A 20,520-nucleotide genomic window follows, 5' to 3' on the forward strand; every position below is an offset into this window, starting at 1 on the left:
CTGGGGCGCAGGTTCAATTCCCGATCCAACACAGTGAGTGGATCTGGCATTGCCACAGTTGTGGCTTGGGTCACAGCTATGACTCAGATCTGATCCCTGGCTCTCGAAGTCCATATGCCAAGGGGCGGCCAAAAAAAAAAAAAAAAAAATTTCTGGGCCAGGGATCAAATCTGAGCCATGGCTACAGTCTACATCACAGCTATGGCAATGCTGTATCCTTTTTTTTTTTTTTGTCTTTTTCTAGGGCCGCTTCCTGTTGCATATGGAGGTTCCTAGGCTAGGGGTCTTATTAGAGCTGTAGCCACCAGCCTACACCACAGCCACAGCAATGCGGGATCCGAGCCGCGTCTGCAACCCACACCACAGCTCAGGGCAATGCCAGATCCTTAACCCACTGAGCAAGGTCAGGGATCGAACCCGCAACCTCATGGTTCCTAGTTGGATTCGCTAACCACTGCACCACGACGGGAACTCCGGCAATGCTGTATCCTTAACTAACTATGCCACAGCAGAAGCTTCCAACTTTTAGCTTTTTGAAATGCTATTTTCTTATGCTATATTAAAAAGAAATATTAAGGAAAATACAAATTTTGTTTTTTGGTGATTTAGTGCTACATTTTCATTGTCATTTTGAAATTAAGCCAATTAAAAATTATTTTACATGAAATAATAACTCATGACACTAAAAATTCTTTCCACTCTAGCAGAATTATTAGAATTGGAATAGAATATTCAGTAATTCTGGAGCAGCATCTACTCTGCTAAAGTATATTTTTCCATGTTTCAAAACTCTTGATTTCTATGATCTCTGTATATAGTTTGTTTAGCCTCAAAATTCTCAAAAGAAAGTATTTGTGAAATTAGACTTACTTATCACAATATGTTGGTTTTTGAAAAGGTATTCTGCTTTCTCCAAGTATTTGAAATCTCTTCAAAGGTGAATTTATTGAGAGCACCTGAGCATATCACTAGTTCTTGGGCAATACAAATATAGCATTTTCACCAAAAACCTTGTGAGTTAATTTTCTCAAGTTGTTTCATAATAATATGGATAGCTCACTGTGCCAGGCATAGTACTAAATCTTTCATCTGAATCTTTTGTTCTTCATAACAACTTTATGAGGAGATTATTATTACTCCTGTTTAACAGGTAAGGATACTCAGACTCGAAGAAGTTAGGTAGCTTTCCCAAGGTCACATAGCTAGAAAATGGTAGAACTAAGCCTGTCTGAAAGCAAAATCTGACTATGATGCTATGTTGCCTGCTACCTTAAAATTTTTCATTCTTTTTTTTTTTTTTTTTCCTTTACTGCTACATCTGTGGCATTTGGAAGTTCTCAGGCCCAGGGTTCAATTGGAGTTGCAGCTGTAGGCTCACACCACAGCCACGGCAACACCAGATCCAAGCTATATCTGTGACCTGTGCCACGGCTTGTGTCAATACTGTTTCCTTAACCCACTGAGTGAGGCCAGGGATTGAATCCACATCCTCACAGGCAATATTGGGTCCTTAACCTATTGAGCCACAATGGGAACTCCAAACTTTTCATTCTTAGTACAAGGCTACTAACTCTTAGAATAGTATGTTGACATATATTACTTAGCTTAAATAGTATCTGTGAGAACAATAAAAACTAGACAACCCCCCCCCCCAAAACACTAAAGTATCTGTCGAAAGGATTTTTTTTTGTTTTTTGGGGTTTTTTTCCTTCTTTTATGGCAGCCCTGTGGCATGTGGAATTCTTGGGCCAGGGATCAGATCTGAGTTGCAGTTGTGGCCTATGCCACAATTGCAGCAACACTGGATTCTTAACCCACTGTGCCAGGATCCAACCTGGGTCCCAGCACTCCAGAGACACTGCTGATCCCTTTGTGCCACAATGGAACACCTGTCTGAAAGGAATTTGGCACTACTGTGAATCTCTGACCTATTCTTCTGGCTCTGGCTGATAGACAGCTCTCAGCTGAGTGATCCCTTAACGCTGTGTTGCCCAGAGTTGTGGTTGATTTCCCATGTCCTTAAACCCAGATTTTTTTGGGGGGAAGCATGGAGGAAGAAATAGCTTTACTGCTTTGCCAGGCCAGGGAGGCCACAGCAGGCTAATGCCCTAAAGACTGTGCCTTCCCTTAGGAGAGATTAGGAAATAGTTTTATATTTTGGGAGTAGAAAATAGGGCCACAGATAAGGATCATGGTAGATGCAGGCTTTCATTCTTCTTCATTGTTGGTGTTTAGTGGCCCCAGGACTGGTTCTCTGGTTTTCATTTTTTGGGGGTTTTAGTTCTGATGTCTGGACTTACTGAGGTTCAGATTCTTTGTGTCTCAGCGCAGAAGGAATTCAGTGAGAGACAAAGTGATAGACAGAAAATAGGTTTATTAAGACAAGCTACTTGTGAGGGAAACAAGCCAGCAGGCAAATAAGTTCTGCTTAAACCCAGATTTTGAATTGGAGTGGATAGGTAATTCTGTAAGCCCAGGGACATAGTGGAAATACCCATACCAGAATTATAATAAAATGTAGTGAAATTGACCTATCAATAAAAGCAAAATACTAAGAAATATTAATTTTTATATTGTATAGGTAACATTCATTTATTGCATACTATATGCTGATGTGTCCCTAGGCACTATACTATATTGACTTAAATAATTTTTATTAGCAACTCTGTGAAGTTATCCTTATTTGACAGAAGTTAAAGCATGCTGGTTTTTTTTTTTTTGTTTTTGTTTTTTTCAGCTACTCAAATGTAGGATTTTTCGGAATCAGATAAGCAGAACCTGGTTTGGAAACTCCTTGATGACAGAAACTGTGTTTACCCATCTTTGTATCTGTACTAGCTCACACAGGTTTTGTCACAGAGAAGACCTCAGTGAGTGTTAACTGAATGAATAAGCAATAATATAAGTAAATAGTCAAGGAGACTTAGAACACCTACATTCATATCTTAGCTCCCATAGCAAAGCATTAAGATCTCTAGAACTTTGACTTTGTCAATATTAACATATTTAGAGAAGACTCTTTTGAAATTCAGTACTATGCACTTTGGGTTTTTTGTTTTGTTTTTTAGAGAAGATAAATATCTAACTTTCACTGAAGTGTGAAAAACCAAACAAGTTTACAGATAATTACCATACAGTGTAAACAGATAAAAGTCAAAAGTATGTTGTGTGTGAGTGTTGCACTCGAGTATGTGCACATGCATAGGGTGGGGGTGGGGCAAGAGAAAGGGAGAAGGAGAAGGAGGCAGGCACAGAAAGAGCCAGAGAAGGAGAGAGAGAGAGCAGAAGTCAGAGGCATCCACACAGACACAGATAGACAGATAATGGGAGTTAGGGAGATGCTATTAATCCAGACTGAAGAGATCCTGGAAGATTTTTCAAAATCACATGTATATGGACTGAGTTTCAAAGGCCTGCAAAAATTGGTTACCTGAAGGAATGGTTGGGGCCAGGAAGTGAAAGGTTGGAAAGGCATGCCTGATGGAAGGCGCAATAGAGGAACCTGTGCAAAGGCCTGGAAGTGAAGAGCTTGACAAATATTGGAAACTTGAAAAAGTTCTATGGAGTCAGAAGTTAGAATTGGGGGAACGGAGCATACAGAGAGATGAGGTAGAGAGGGGAAACTGGCCAGTTTATGAGGTAATTTTTTATAATAAGCAAATTCGATTTTATCTGAAAACAGTGTGAGAGAGATGATTAGAGTTGGCCAGAGGACCAGAAACAAGATGCTATTATTACTGTGAAAGAGAGAGGGAGTTCCTATCATGGCTCACCAGGTTAAGAACACAATGTCCATGAGGATGCAGGTTTGATCCCTGGCCTTGCTCAGTAGGTTAAGCCTCCAGCGTTGCCATGAGCTGTGGTGTAGGTCGCAGATTCGGCTTGGGTCCCACATTGCTGTGGCTATGGTGTAGGTCAGAGGCTACTGCTCCGATTGGACCCCTAGTCTGGGAACTCCATATGCTGCATAGGCCCTAAAAAGACAAAAAATAAAAAATAAAAGTAAATAAAATAGTGTTTTCAGGAGTTCCAGTTGTGGCTCAGTGGTAACGAACCCAACTAGTATCCATGAGGACTTGGGTTCAGTTCCTGACCTTGCTAAGTGGTTTGAGGATCCAGAGTTGCCATAAACTGTGGTGTAAGTCACAGATGAGGCTCAGATCTGGTGTTGCAGTGGCTGTGGTGTAGGCAGGCAGCTACAGCTCCAATTCAGTCCCTAGCCTGGGAACTTCCATATGCCATGGGTGTGGCCCTAAAAAGACAACAACAATAAAAAAATAGTTTTTCATTTCTTTTTTGAAAATTAAATTTTAAATTTATATGACATGAAGTTGTTATACTTATTCACTCTTATTTCTCATTACAAACAAAAATATGCCTAAATCTTTTCATTTAAAGTTATTTAAAATACCTTTGGAAAAGAAAAGGCCATGGATTTCTTTATTAAGTTGTTCTACCACTTAACCTGCGTATGTTTAAACTTATTTCCTAACATTTATTGGTTATTTTTCTAAATTATTACATAGCCTACATATCAAAACCAATCTGTCGATTTATTCCATAGTCCCTTTTGTAAGGTAAAATTTCCTGTTTTCTAAAAGTATGAATGTTGTGTCTTTCCTCAACATTTGTCATGATATGTAAACCCTCTTTGAATCCTGGTTTGTCTACCCTGAAAGTAAAAATTAGTGATAGATTTAATGAGAGAATTTTTATTCTTTTTAAAAGTTTTATTCTTTTTAAGCATTTGATTATTGTGTCCAGTTTAAAAAAAAGTCACTGCGCTAATAGCTTTTTCGCTTATAAGTCCAAATATTTGCATTTACTTTACAAGAATTAAAGTGGCATATTATTTTTGTTTTTCCAATAAATCATACAATTTGTTAATGTGTTATTTATGATTTAAGATCTTTATAAAAATGGTGTATTTATGATATTGTTAGATATATAATGTGATTATCTTTTTAACAAGATTTTTATGACAGAATTTTTATAATCTAAAAAATAAAGCTTCTTAATTTTCCTTGTATATAGTGAATTGTTAACATATCTAATTATGTTAGAAGTATGAATTCCTCACTATGAGTAATGATGTTACAAAATTTGTTAGAATTATTGTGTGTATTTTTTTAGTAAGAAAAGTCATGGTCAGGAAAAAGTATTTAGGTTTTAAACTTTACTTTTCTTGGATAACAGTTCTTAAAGTATTGTACTTTTCCTGCAGATTGATCAGACAGCCGATGCAAGTTTTTTGGGCTGGGTTATTGCTACATTTAGCCTTGGCCAAATGGCAGCTTCACCTTTATTTGGTTTGTGGTCTAATTATAGACCAAGAAAAGAACCTCTCATCGTTTCCATTTTCATTTCGGTGGCAGCCAACTGCCTCTATGCCTATGTCCACCTACCACCTTCTCATAATAAATACTACATGTTGGTTGCTCGTGGATTAGTGGGATTTGGAGCAGGTAATATGTATGTATGTATGTATCTTTTTGTTTGTGTCACACTTATTATCAGACATTTATAGCCCTCTCTCACCTGATTCATCCCTTCTCAGTCTCATATGCCACATTGAGCATACAGATGTGTCATTGCAAAAGGGCAAATATCTTTGCTGTCGCTTTGCCTTTGCTCATGATGTTCCCATTACCTATAGTTTCTCTTTCTGTTCCCATCATTCTTTAGCCTTCAAGATTCAGCTCCAAGTTCCACATCTTCCATGAAGCTTTCGTAGGCTACTCTGCCCCTCACCAGATCTTACTCTTCTCCAGCATGTCTCTGGCATATGCTTAAATACTGTTTTGCACTGTTTTCATTCTTTATCACCAACTAGATAATAAGCTTAGTGTAATTAGGGACAATATATGACTTTTAAAAATATTTTCTAGCCCTTAGTAGAGTCTCTTCAACATAGTAAATGCCCAACAAATTTTTTGGAGTTAAATTGTTAGGATTTCTTTTTCTTTTTTCTTTCTTTACTCTTTTTTGGCCGCCCTTCGGCACAGGGGCCAGGAATCAGATCTGGGCCTCAGATGTGATGTATGCCACAACTTCGGCCGTGCTGAATCCTTAACCCCACTGTGCATAGCTGGGGATCGAACCTGTATCCCAGCATTCCCAAGATGTTGTTGATCCCGTTGCATCACAGCGGGAAATCCAGGATTTCTTTTTCTGTTTCTTATGTTACAGATCTAAGCAGGCAACATATGGCATCTTTTTTTTTTTTTAAATAGTGTAGCAATTAGTAGTGTACCATTCACTCAGTGCTTTCTCACTATTTAATGATGAAAAACAGTTTAACATTCCTATAATGCCATTTTTCATTCATTCAAATCTTTGTGTTTTTGTATTGCTGAAAGCAATATTTTCCATTAATTGATGCATTTGTTCAGTATACATGCCTTGTATAATCATAAAGAGAAAGCAGTGACTATGATTAGATTAATATTTCTTCTTCTATATAAAGTCAAATTAAGTTGAATTTTATAGACTGGAGAGTATTTTCTTTTACTTTGGATTATTGTGTTTTTTTCATAGGAAATGTAGCTGTTATTAGATCATATATTGCTGGTGCTACCTCTCTTCAAGAAAGAACAAGTGCCATGGCAAACACAAGTGCATGCCAAGCATTAGGTTTTATCCTAGGTCCAGGTAGGTGTTCTTCATTTGCTATTACTTGAATTTGAATTAGGAAACCTTTTGAGGTTTGAATGTTACATGAAATCCAAGTATAAAACTTCAGAACTGAAGGAAAGGAGGGGGACATATATATATATCAGTTTATATCAGAACAGGGATTGAATGCAAGCTATTAGCAGCAACAACATCAGATCTTTAACCACTCAGCCACCAGGGAACTCCAAGAAACTGATATTATTTGATCCAGCATTAAGGCAAGGCTCTTTACATGTGTTAACTCATATTTCCTTTTTTTTTTTTCTTTTTTTTTTTTTTTGCTTTTTAGGGCCTCACCTGCAACATATGGAAGTTCCCAGGCCAAGAGTCGAATTGGAGCTATAGCTGCCGGCCTACGCCACAGCCATAGCAACTCGGGATCCGAGCCTCGTCTGCGACCTACACCACAGCTCAAGGCAACGCAGGATCCTTAACCCACTGAGCGAGGCCAGGGATTGAATCCGTATTCTCATGGATCCTAGTCAGGTTCTTTAACTGCTGAGCCACGAAGGGAACTCCCAACTCGTATTTTCTGTATTAAGTGCTATTAGTCTCATGGTACAGATCAGGACACCAAGCCAAAAAGAACCCAAGTAAATTGCCATCAAATGGGAAATCTGGGGTTTAAAACTGATTTTAAAGTGTATGTTCTCTCAGATAATCATTTTTTAGTTTGATATCTCAGCAAGAGTTTGCCTTTTTTCCTGTTTATTAGAAACAAGGGAGTTCCCATTGTGGCATAGCAGAAATGAATCTGACCAGTATCCATGAGTATGAGGGTTTGATCTCTGGCCTCGCTCAGTGGGTTAAGGATCTGGTGTTTCTGTGAGCTGTGTTGTAGGTCACAGATGGGACTCGGATCCCATGTTGCTGTGGCTGTGGTGTAGGCCAGCAGCTGTAGCTCCAATTGACCCCTCGCCTGGGAACTTCTATATGCCATGGGTGCAGCCATAAAAAGCAAAAAAAAAAAAAAAAAAAAAAAAGAAAAGAAACAAAATTGTTTTAACTGAAGGACTTGAGAAAAGTTATAGGAGGTTCTTTACCCTTTTGCCTTTTGTCCATACCTTTAAGACTTTTCTAAGATTGAAGAAAATGAGAGTTTTAACAAGATCTACTGTTCTCTTCTCTTCCCAAGCTTTCATACTTTAGCTGAGTATAGAAATATATTAATGAGATTTAATATTTTTCTAAGGCCAATTAATTTTCTGCTAAATGAGTAAAGAAATTTTTATGCCTAGAATAAGATTGAAAAGCCATGTAATCAGTCCATGCTTTTGGTATGGCATGAATATCATCGTGAATGTCATTGATTTGAATCCAGCTCAGTTTACTGCATCATTAACACCTCAATGCTAGTCCAGTTTCTGTTGCTTCATTACTTCTCTTCAGAGAATCTATTTATCATTCCCAGAATCTCATATTTCAGTTTAGTGTTGTGGAAAAAAAATATAAGCAGGAATCCAGAATATTTGAAATTACTACCTTCCTATAAAATACCTGAGGACATAGTCTGGGTCTTTTTTAATTTACCATTCTACCCTCAGTGTCTAGCATAGTACCTGGTATAAGCTTAGGTGCTTAATAAATATTTTTGCCATCTATAAAACATTTTATAGATTATTCCCTTAAACATTTTAATATATTTGTATTAAAGATGAGTAATGTAGGCCTGAAAAGATTAGATGACTTTTCCAGTAATAACCACTAACATTTATTGACTGCTTACCATATGCTAGATGCTATACTGAGAGCTTTAGTTGCAGTATTTTACTTAATCCGCACCCTAAGTTTACATGTAAAGCATTGGGCAGAACCAGATATAGAGTCTAAATGGAAAGAACAAACCAATACTTTTTCTTTCTTTTCTTTTTTCATTTTTAAAGTTTTATTGAAGTATAGTTCATTTACAGTGTTGTGAAAACCAGTACTTTTTCAATCCGATATTTACCACAGATCAAAACTGAAATGATATTAAATATGTAATTTAAATACTATACACACAGTAATATTTTAAAATATTGAGTTAAAATGTGACTTTTTTTTTTCTTTTTCTTTTTAGGTCCGCACATGTTGCATATGGAAGTTTTCCTGGCTAGGGGTTGAATCGGAGACACAGCAACGCAGCATCCGAGCCGCATCTGCGACTTATACCATAACTCATGGCAACACTGGATACTTAACCTACTGAGCCAGGTCAGGTATTGAACCCACATCCTCATGGTTACTAGTTGGAAGGAGCCTCAATGGGAACTCTGACATTTTCTTATAATGAAATTAAATTTTAATAATTTATTTGTGGAAGAAATTGTACACTTTAAATTTCCTACAAAGCTGTATTTAAAACAATACTGACAAGTTAGGTATAATCCCTTATGAATGCATGTACATCAGTGCTTCTCAGCCATATTTTACATTTTTGTTTCGCTAAGGAGTCTTTTTTTTGTTTTTTTTTGGTCTTTTATCTTTTTAGGGTCTTATCTGCGGCATATGGAGGTTCCCAGGCTAGGGGTCCAATAGGAGCTGTGGCTGCTGGCCTACCCCGTAGCCACAGGAATGCAGGATCTGATCCTCCTTTGTGACGTACACTACAGCTCACAGCAACGCCAGATCCTTAACCCACTGAGCAAAGCTAGGTATGGAACCCGTGTCCTCACGGGTGCTAGTCGGGTTCATTTTTCCCCTAATCGCTCCATGCCATGAGCTTTTAATACCACAGATCTATAGTCTGTGTCTTTTTTTGGGTCATACTGGTGGCATGTGGAAGTTCCGGGGCCAGGGATTGAACCCATGCTGCAGTAGCAACCCAAGCCACAGCATTGACAATGCCAGATCCTTAATCTGCAGAGATTCCGTGAAATTCCCTATATTGTATGTCTTTTATGTACTGTGTACATATCTGTGCTTTATATAGAAAAAGTAAATTTTTTGTCTCTCCTCACCAAGAATCAGTTTCCTTACTGCCACTGAGATGCCTGATGTAGATGGATGATCCAGTAATGGATACTTCTAATTTTGTGGTAAATGTTTTTCACATTTATTTTAACCTGTGCCTCCCATATAACAATTCATCTGTATACGTTTTATTAAGTTTTTCAGACTTGTTTTGCACTCATTGGAGAAAAGGGTGTGACATGGGATACCATTAAGCTGCAGATAAACATGTATACAGCACCTGTTTTACTTAGTGTCTTCCTGGGAATATTAAATATTATTCTGATCCTTACTATATTAAGGTAATTAGAAATGATAAAACTACTCTTATAGATTGTGAAATTAAATATGATTATCATTAGTAGAGAATTATTATTTCTTTGATGTCCTTATTTGGTTCTTGATGTTTATAGTTCATATTTTTTGATGAGCTAACCCATATGGTATTCATGACTAAAATAATAGATGATGACTAAGATTCAAGGTTTGGTCTTGATTTATTAATTATAGGTTTCTAAGCAGGGGAATGGCATGAAAGCAATGTTTTAAGTAGATAAATGATTAGTATCAACTTGAGAAACAAAATTTACTTGTATATCTCTTTTATATATTAGAAGAAATTTTATAAAATTACAGAAGTTTTGTTACTTTTTATTTCGTTGGAATGTTTTATCCAAGAGTCCAAAAATGTTCATAACTCATGTTAAAAATCACTAGAAAGCTTCAAATACTGATTAAGGTTGATCATTTATGCTTTTGGATGAATCAAATATTTTTCATTTTATATGATAATGTAATAATCATAACTTGTATTTTTTATTTTACTTTTTATATATTAATTTCATTACTCAAAAGGCAGTAAAATAAACTATATTAGAATGTGAAAATATAGAAAGCTAGTAATAAATTTAAACCATTTTTCTAGTATACTAAGCCTTTTATGGACACAATGTTTATGTTTTTCTTTTAAGAGAACATCGTGTGGATGACTCAGGACGACAGTGTAAAAATATTAATTTTGAAGAAGGTACTATTAACCTGTTTGACTAAATTTCTATAATATTGAAAATTGTTCCTAATGATTCTACCTATTTGATGTTTAGTTGAATTTTGCAGCTGAGGACAATACAGTGGTTAACTGGGGAAGATCTTCAAAATTGAAAGTTAACTGATTTTTTTTTTAAGGTATACCTTTATCAGTGACTTGGTGTACACAATTGGCAAGGTTAAAACCATTGCTAAAAAATCACTTTATCTTGTTTTCAAGAGCCAATATCCTAATAATCTTGAGACTTTTGGAATTACTTCAGTAATTTTGTTATCAAATGTTTCTTTCTGTTTCAAGTATTTCTTTGTTCACTTAATCATGGGAATAAGTATGGTTTCTCTTTTTTGTTTTTATTCTTTTTTTTTTTTTTTTTTTTTTTTAAGATTCCAACCAAGCAAAAGCCTGCTTGGTTACTTTATTCTTCCCTTTGACTCTTTTATTGTTTTTATTCCTTTGATATACTCTACAAATGGACATGTTCATCCTTTAGATCTTTCTGTGACTCATAAATAGATAGTCTGGTAAGTATGTATATTTTACTAAATAAACCATTATTTAAGTACTCCTAGTTAGGTCCTCCTTGAGGAGCCCCTCCCCCCCAAAATAATGCAACTTAGTTCGCCCTTAAGGTGTTTATAAAGTGGAAAAGAGTGTTATTTTACCAAGTTCTTTGATAGCTGTTTTATTTAATTTTCACAACAAAACTAGTGAAAGTAAAGTTAAAAATAGTAAGGTGGAGAGCAGAGTGGTGAGGAGCTATAGCACATTTTGAACAAAGGAGAGGAATGACAATAATCAGATTCCAAGTGGGTCTAATCCAGATATGTGAAGTCCTGAACTATAGCAGTAACTGAGAATGGAGAAGGGAGAGATACTAGCTTTTGAAGGAAGAAAGGAAATCAGTATTTTGACAGATTGCATAAGGGATATTAAGAAATAGGCGGAGTTGGAATTCCTTTCGTGGCACAGTGGTTAACGAATATGACTAGGAACCATGAAGTTGCAGGTTCGATCCCTGGCCTTGCTCAGTGGGTTAAGGATCCGACATTACCGTGAGCTGTGGGGTAGGTCTCAGATGCGGCTCAGATCCCGTGTTGCTGTGGCTCTGGCATAGGCCAGAGGCTGCAGCTATGATTAGACCCCTAGCCTAGGAACCTCCATATGCGTGGGAGCAGCCCTAGAAAAGGCAAAAAGACAAAAAAAAAAAAAAAAAAGACAAAAAACCCCACAAAAAACAGAAATAGATGGAGTTGTTGAAGATGTCTTCTATGTTTGACTCTAGATAACTGAAAGAATGAGAGGACAAGAATTTAAGAAGGGACATTGCAAAAAAGAAAAAGAAAGTTCCTGTTGTGGTGCAGCACGAACAAATCCAACTAGTATCCACAAGGATACCAGTTCGATCCCTGGCCTTGCTCAGTGGGTTGGGGTTCTGACATTGCCGTGAGTTGTGGTGTAGTTTGCAGATGCGTCTGGGATCCCGAGTTGTTGTGGCCCCTAGCCTGGGATGGGAACTTCCAGGTGCTGTGGGTGTGGCCCTAAAAAGCAAAAAAAAAAAGAAGGGACTATGGCTAAAAAGATAATTTCAATTTGGATCAGGCCAAATATAATGCTACACTAGAACAACTAAAAATTCCAGAGGCACTTGTAATTTTGACAGTAGAGATCAAAGTTAGAGATACAGATTTGGGAGTCATCCAATGAAAAACACTATAGCAACAAAGAAAGAATGAAAGGATGAAAGGAAGGGGTAGATGAATCAAGTATGGCAAAATATTGTTGAATCTAGAACATAGGTATGTAAGGATATGTTTGAAAATTATCAAAGTAAAAACAAAGAAACAAAGGATGAGTGGTGAGGAGGTGTCAGCAATGGGTATAAGCTGCTTTTTTGAAAAGATGAAAAATAGGATGCTAACTTAAAAGACCTTTCAGATAAAGAGAATGAGTGAGATAAAGCGGGTGAGGTTGAGGGGCTGAGAAAGGGATGATATACAGCAAAATCTTGCACAAGCTGAAGAAGATAACCATATACACCCTTGATCTTTGCTTCATTGATTTTAATGTGCTTAGAAAGCACCTGGGAACCTTGTTAAAATGCAGATTTGTTTCAGTAGGCCTGGAGAGAAAATTTGCATTTATAACAAGCTTCTGTGTGAGCTGATGCTGCTTGTCTGCGAACCACACTTTGAGTAGCAGAGATCTATATCTACTGTCCAGTGTGGTAGTCGCTAGTCACATTTGGCTATTTAGATTTAATTACATTTAGGAAATTTCCTCAGTCACACTAGCGACATTTCAAGTGCTCAGTTAATAGGTATATGAGATTGGTGGCCAACTGTATTGGATAGTATAGAGGAAGAACATTTGCATCATGTCAGAGTTCTGTTGGATAGCACTGCTCTAAAACACAAATGAGAGGGGTTTTTTTTGTTTGTTTTTGTTTTTTGTCTTTTTTTGCTATTTCTTTGGGCTGCTCCCATGGCATATGGAGGTTCCCAGGCTAGGGGTCGAATCAGAGCTGTAGCCCCCGGCCTACGCCACAGCCACAGCAACGCAGGATCCGTCCGAGCCGAGTCTGCGACCTACACCACAGCTCACGGCAACGCCGGATCGTTAACCCACTGAGCAAGGGCAGGGACCGAACCCGCAACCTCATGGTTCCTAGTCGGATTCGCTAACCACTGCGCCACGACAGAACTCCGAGTTTTTGTTTTTTTAAGAAGTGTACCTGCAGCATATGGAAATCCCCAGGCCAGGGATCTAATCAGAGCTGCAGCTGCTGGCCTATGCACAGCCACAGCAACTCGAGATCCGAGCCACATCTGTAATCTGTACCACAGCACTGGATCCTTAACCCACTGAGCAAGGCCAAGGGTCAAACCCACATCCTCATGGATACTAGTTGGGTTTGTTACTGATCAGAGCCATGATGGGAACTCCCACAAATGAGAGGAGAGATCTATATTCTTTCATAAGATTTCCCTGGCCTGGGAACTTCCATATGCCACAGGTGCGGCCCTAAGAAGCAGGAAACAAAAAAATTTTTTTTTTTTTTTATCTGAACTTGAGGCATGCAGAAGTTCCAGGGCAGGGATCAAACCTGCACCACAGCAGTGATAATGCTGGATCCTTAACCACCAGGCCAGCAGGGAATTTCTGGCAATAAATGTTTAGATAAAATGAATCAGGTTTATTCCTGCTATTAAAAAATGTTATCATGGGATAGGATTATAGTTTCCAATTATTTATTTATTTATTTATTTGGCCGCTCCCTTGGCATGAAAAAATCCCCTGGCCAGGGATCAAACCTGTATCACAGCAGTAACTAGAGCTGCTACAGTGACAATGCCAGATCCTTAACCCACAGCAGAACAAAGGAACGCCTCCAATTACCTATCTTTTAATCAATGTGTTAGTGTAGTATTTTCTTAAAATTCTTACATTAAGGTACCTAGTCAATCCCCACAGTCTAGGAGGCAGCATTTCTGAGTTTCCCCTCTAAAGCTAGCCCTGGTCAGAGGCTGCAAAAAACTAACCACATAGGAAGTAAACTTATGTCTGACATGGGGCAGTGTTCATATTTGATTCAAAGAAGCAAAGACAGGCCTCTAGCTGGTGATTGAGAATCAGGGAGTTCTATCCAAAATAATACAAGGACCAGGGTCTACTCCAGGAAAGGAACTGGAAAAAGCTGACTGGTTTTCTTTGTGTGAAAAGAAGGTAATAATCCTATGTTGAGTGTACTCAAGGTGCTTAATTGCCCCCAAGTATAGTGGACTATTGTCAAATCTCATTTACTATTGGAGGAGGAACTCCTTCCCAGGAATTCTGAGGTATAAAGGCAGGTACTTTTATAAAAAAATTAATAGAAACTTAACTGTGTCTTAGGAAAGTCAACCTCTGATCCCTCTGCTACTATACATACACTTAAAGATTGTATAAATGAATACGTTCTTAGATTACTTACCTGGTTTACCATAAGTGGGTAAATTATAAAATAGCATTATGGAAATGTGGAAGTACATGTATATGGCTTCGCACTTCTCAATTATATCACATGTAGCTTATATTGAATGTGTTATTCAACATAAGTAAATATTGTAACTCATTTTGCTTTTCTAACTTATAATAGCACCAACAAATCTTGGTGGTTCCTTGCAAAAAATATAAATGATCATTTTAAAAAATGATTTTTTTAATTATAGTAAAAAACATAAAGATACTTACTAATTTTACATAGCATTGGAATTCAAAATATATATCCAGTGAGGTGAATCATCAAACTGAGAACTGATTTAATAACTAGTTGAGATCTTCATGAAATCCTCATAAATTTAAAATTTAGGTATGGTAGAAAAAAATCCACACCTGAAATATAAAGCATATGTATTAAGTATGAGGTCATTTTATAGAATTCTATAGATATACATTTCTGTTTTTGATTGACATCAAATAGAAAATCTGAGTATTTCCTGTAGGTGAAAGAATTGAAGTGTATATCCTGGGAAGAAAATTTACTTTACTTTTAAATGACATTTAAAAATTATTTCCGTCATGTAAATTCTGTTACTTATAAACTGCTTTTAAGCCTAAAAATGTTTAGTCATAGAATTTGCTACATAAAATTTTTACACTATTTTAGTGTCATAAGAAAAATTAGATGTGTAGGTAAAATAATTTTTCTTCTGTTTTCTGTAGTAAGTACCGATGAAGTTCAGGTTCCCCAAGGAAATATTGATCAAGTTGCTGTTGTGGCCACCAATGTTCTGTTTTTCGTGGTTCTGTTTATCTTTGCCCTTTTTGAAACGTAAGTTTTATCATTTTCATCTAAATTGGATTGTGTGAATAAGCTGTACTTCTTAGTGCAGTATTAATCAGGCATGTTGATGTTCTCCAAAACCTTATGTAAGGCTTATTTTTTCTTGTCATGATGGAAAAAGCATATATAAATTTTTTGCTTTCTATCTTGAATATACTTAATTCTCTGCCTGTAATCTTACTACCTTTTTTCCTTATTAAAGGAATCCGTTTCACTAGTCTTTCTTCTTTCCTCTGAGTTTCATGATAAATATAGTTATAAAACCTTGTGATTAAGTTTAAGCTGTATAGCTTCATACTTAGGTATGTTTGGTTCAGTCTAGAAAATTTAACTTTAAGCCTTGATACTGAAACAAGCTAATATATTACAAAATCTCTGCCTCGTGTAGGCTTTGTTGCCTGTTGGTTATCATAAGGTCTTTTATTTTAAAAATACCTTTCCATTATATTATTAAAATAGTACATTCTTGTAAGTATTCCAGACACTACAACTGTATTTCCACATCCACTCCTTTCCTTGGAGGTCACCACTGCTAATACTTTTGTATGTCCTTTTTTTTTTTTTTTTTTTTTTTTTTTTTTTTTTTTTTTTTTTTTTTTTTTTTTTTTTTTTTTTCATATATTATATTGTATTGTCCACACTCCCACACCCTCCTGTTCCCTTCCGGCAGCGTCGACCACTGGCTAATATCTTTTTGTATGTCTTTTTTTGTAACATTTTTCTACACACAACTCTTAAGCATTGGGGTGTGTATGTCCATTCAACCAGCATAGAATATGTGATAGTTTTTTTATTCGACAACTCATCAATATATTGCAGCATATTTATGCCAGTACATTTCATGCCAGATCTACTGGATTTTTTTTTAAATTATTGAGATATATGCAAGTTTTAGTTTATCTGGTTTGGGGGGCATTTATTTTAGTATGGTAAATATTCATAACATAAAACAATAACATTTTAACTTTTTTTCAGTTTTAAGGATATGTTTTAACTCTTATCTATTTATTTCCCATTAATCCATGATGAAACATGTTATTGGACACATACTGAACTTTTAGTCTGCTATGACTCTTAGAGCTTTACTTCCATATTTTCTTTTCTTTTTTTTTCCTTTTTGGCCACACCTGCAACATGTGGAAGTTCCCAGGCCAGGATCAAACACGCACTTCAGGAGTTCCCATCGTGGCGCAGTGGTTAATGAATCCGACTAGGAACCATGAGGTTGCAGGTTCGATCCCTGCCCTTGCTCAGTGGGTTAACGATCTGGCGTTGCCATGAGCTGTGGTGTAGGTCACAGACTTGGCTCGGATCCCGTGTTGCTGTGGCTCTGGCATAGGCTGGTGTCTACAGCTCCAATTCGACCCCTAGCCTGGGAACCTCCATATGCTGCAGGAGCGGCCCAAGAAATGGCAAAAAGACAAAAAAAAAAAAAAAAAAAAAAAAAAAAAAAAAAACACACACTTCACATGCAGCCTGCACCACAGCTGCAGCAACGTCAAATCTTTAACCCAATGTGCCACCACCAGGGAACTCCCATCTTTTCTTTTTAAAAAAAAAATTGAGATAGAATTTGTATATAATGATATATTCATTCCAGATGTACCATTTTATTTATTTATTTATTTATTGCTTTTTAGGGCCCCACCTGCAGCTTATGGAAGTTCCCAAGCTAGGGGTTGAATTGGAGCTGTAACTGCCAGCCTATACCATAGTCACAGTAACATGCTACATCTGTGACCTACACCACAGCTCGTGGCAGTGCTAGATCCTTAATCCACTCAGTAAGGCCAGGGATCTAACCCACATCCTCATGGATACTAGTTGGGTTTGTTACTGCTGAGCCACAACGTGAGCTCCTTTAAATATTTTTAATTGTGCAATTTAGTGGCATTAAACACTTTCAAAATATTGTGCAACCTTCAAAACCACCCATTTCCAGATCCTTTTTCTCATTCCAAAAAGAAGCACTACACCCATTAATCAAGTCCCAGAGTTCCCGTCATGGTGCAGCTGAAACAAATCAGATGAGGAGCCATGAGATTGTGGGTTCAGTCCCTGTCCTTACTCAGTGGGTTAAGGGTCTGGCAATGCCGTGAGCTGTGGTGTAGGTCGCAGATGCGGCTCAGATCTCAAGTTGCTGTGGCTCTGGCGTAGTCCAGCAGCTACAGCTGTGATTGAACCCCTAGCCCAGGAACCTCCGTATGCTGCGGGTGGGGCCCGAAAAAAAAAAGACAAAAGACAAAAAAAAAACCAAAAAAAAACCAAATCCCCATGCTTCCTCACCCAGCTTCTGACTGCCTCTATTCTACTTTCTCTATGAATTTGCCTATTCTAAGTACTTCATATAAGTGGGATTGTACAACCTTTGTCTTTTTGCGTCTTCCATATTTCACTTGACTTGATGTTTTCAAGATTTGTCCGTGTTGTAGTGTGTGTCAGAATTTCATATCTTTTTATGGCTGAATTGTATGTATTTATGCTCCATTGTATGTATTTACCAATTTTGTTTATCCATTCATCTGTCAGTGGAAATGTGGGTTATTTCCACCTCTTGGCTATTGTAAATAATGCTACTATGAAAATTAGTGTACAAGTATCTGAGTCCTTGCTCTCAGTTCTTTTTGGTATATACTCAGAAATGAAATTGCTGAATCATATGGTAATTCTGTTTTTAATTTACTGAGAATCCATTGAATTATTTTCCAAAGCAACTCATCTTTTTTTTCCCCCTGCCTTTGGCCACACCCTTGCCATATGGAAATTCCTGGGCCAGGAATGGAATCCATGCCACAGCAGCGACCCAAGCTGCTTCAGTGATAATGCCAGATCCTTAACTCACAGTGCCACAAGAGTACTCCATCAGCTCATCCTTTTTTTTTTTTTTTTTTTTTTTTTTGCTTTTTTAGTGCCGCACTTGTGGCATATGGAGGTTCCTAGGCTAGGGGTCAAATCGGAGCTGCAGCCACTGAGGTACACCACAGACTGGCCAGATCCGAGCCACGTCTGTGACCTATACCACAGCTCACAGCAACGCTGGATCCTTAACCCACTGAGGCCAGGGATCGAATCCGCATCCTCATGGATCCTATTCAGGTTCGTTAACCTCTGAGCCACGAAGGAAACTCTCATCAGCTCATCTTCTTAAAATTAAAAATAGTGATGTTCTTTTTTTTTAAAGAATTGATATTTAAAATATGTTTTAATTCCTTTTGGTAGCCAGTTAATAGAAGGAGATAGAAAGTAGAAAAAGAAAGCTTGGCAAGGAAGGAGACAGTCATGTAAAAGAAAGAGGCATTCAGAGGTAGAGAAAACAAATATATAAGAAAAGAAAAGACAGATATGAAAGAGACTGAGGAACAGAAAAAAAAAATCTCAGATGGTTCTAATAAATTAATAGTAACATTATTTCATTGAAAAGAGGCCAATTTAAATCAAAATGCTTTTTTAATGATATTAGAATGGTAGGAATTTTGGTTTGTCTCTCTTTCCTATTTTTCAAACTTTTTGGAATGTGAATATGTTTCTTATGTAATTACAATAGATATTAAAAAATAAAAATGCAAGCACCCAAACTTGGTGGCTTGTGTAACAACAAAATATCCCTTAATTTTGTTAAAATTTTTGTTTATGTAGTTCCAGTATAATTGTTATAAGAGATGCATATTCTTGAATATGTTGACGTCATTGTTAAAACTTCTATTTCAACTTTAAGTAAAAATGGCTATGATTTAAATAAATAAGAATTATTTTTTGTTTTTCTTAGCATCGTTACTCCATTAACAATGGATATGTATGCCTGGACCAGAGAACAAGCTGTATTATATGATGGAATAATACTTGCTGCTCTTGGAGTTGAGGCAGTTATTATTTTCATGGGGATAAAATTAGTTTCCAAAAGTAAGTTATGTGTTTTGCTTTTATTTCAAGTCTTTGCATATGGAAATTCTCAGGCTAGGGGTCCTATCGGAGCTGCAGCTGCTGGCCCATGCCACAGCCACAGCAACACCAGATCCAAGCCACATCTTCGACCTATGCTGTAGCTTGCACAATGCTGGATCCTTAACCCACTGAGTGAAGCCAGGGATCAAACCCACATCCTCGTGGATACTAGTCGGTTTCTTAACCCACTGAGCCACAATGGGATCTTTCTCTTTTTTTTTTAAGTAAAACACAAAACAGAGCAAACAAAGTAAATGAATGTGCTAATAAAATAATGTCTTTTCTGTCATTATGTATGAGTTTTAGTCCTTGAACATTTACAGATTTAAAATTTATTAAGGAAGCATATTTTTTTTTTTCCTGTCTTTTCTAGGGCCGCACCCGTGGCATATGGAGGTTCCCAGCTAGGGTCTAGCTGGAACAGTAGCTGCCAGCCAATGCCAGAGCCACAGCAGCTCGCAATCTGAGCCACATCTGCGACCACAGCTCACGGCAATGCCGGGTTCTTAACCACTGAGCGAGGCCAGGGATCAGACCCGAGACCTCATCATTCCTAGTCGGATTCGTTAACCACTGAGCCACGATGGGAACTCCATATTAAGGAAGCATATTTCTATACCGTGTAGTATATTCTTTGGTAAAGTAAGTTATTTTACAAAGTGAATGTTGTCTTCCAATGTATCTTTTGTATATTGTGTTTTATTTAAAGTATTTCCTTGTTTCACAAAACATTGTTCTGCTGTGTGGCAATATATGTTATGAAACAAGAAAGACTAAGTGGTTAAGTTTGGAAAAATTCTGGTTCAAATCACCAAACTTTACTGTAAGACTTCTAAATCTATATATACTGTATATATAGTATATAACCATCATGATAAATAGAGTATGGGACATCTCTAAAAATTAACTTTGACTTTGGTCACAGAACACTTTATTGTAGAAGAGTTTTGTAAAAGTACAACTGTAAAAAGCACACTGGAGGAAAAGCTTGTATAAAATTAAGTTCATTCATATAGTCTGGGGTGTGACTTTAGTTGATGAATTTAGACAGTTCTAACAATTTAATTATTCCTAAAATATTTTAATAATACTTTAGAATCTT

General features: G+C 37.0%; 1 protein-coding gene across 3 annotated transcripts in view; it reads left to right on the plus strand.

The window, feature by feature from the left end:
- Window positions 1-20,520, plus strand: part of MFSD8 (major facilitator superfamily domain containing 8) — a 47,328-nt gene that overhangs the window by 21,441 nt on the left and 5,367 nt on the right. For 2 of the 3 annotated variants that reach the window (XM_005666869.3, XM_021101604.1), the window contains 5 exons: window positions 5,225-5,465; window positions 6,538-6,651; window positions 9,764-9,908; window positions 10,578-10,633; window positions 15,356-15,464. In XM_005666869.3, the coding sequence (XP_005666926.2) occupies window positions 5,225-5,465; window positions 6,538-6,651; window positions 9,764-9,908; window positions 10,578-10,633; window positions 15,356-15,464 (665 nt within the window). Of the gene's footprint in view, window positions 1-5,224; window positions 5,466-6,537; window positions 6,652-9,763; window positions 9,909-10,577; window positions 10,634-15,355; window positions 15,465-19,242; window positions 19,381-20,520 lie in introns of all 3 variants that reach the window. The other variant, XM_021101605.1, reaches the window with a different exon arrangement.

Source organism: Sus scrofa, chromosome 8 (assembly GCF_000003025.6).
Source record: "Sus scrofa isolate TJ Tabasco breed Duroc chromosome 8, Sscrofa11.1, whole genome shotgun sequence".
NCBI lineage: Eukaryota > Metazoa > Chordata > Mammalia > Artiodactyla > Suidae > Sus > Sus scrofa.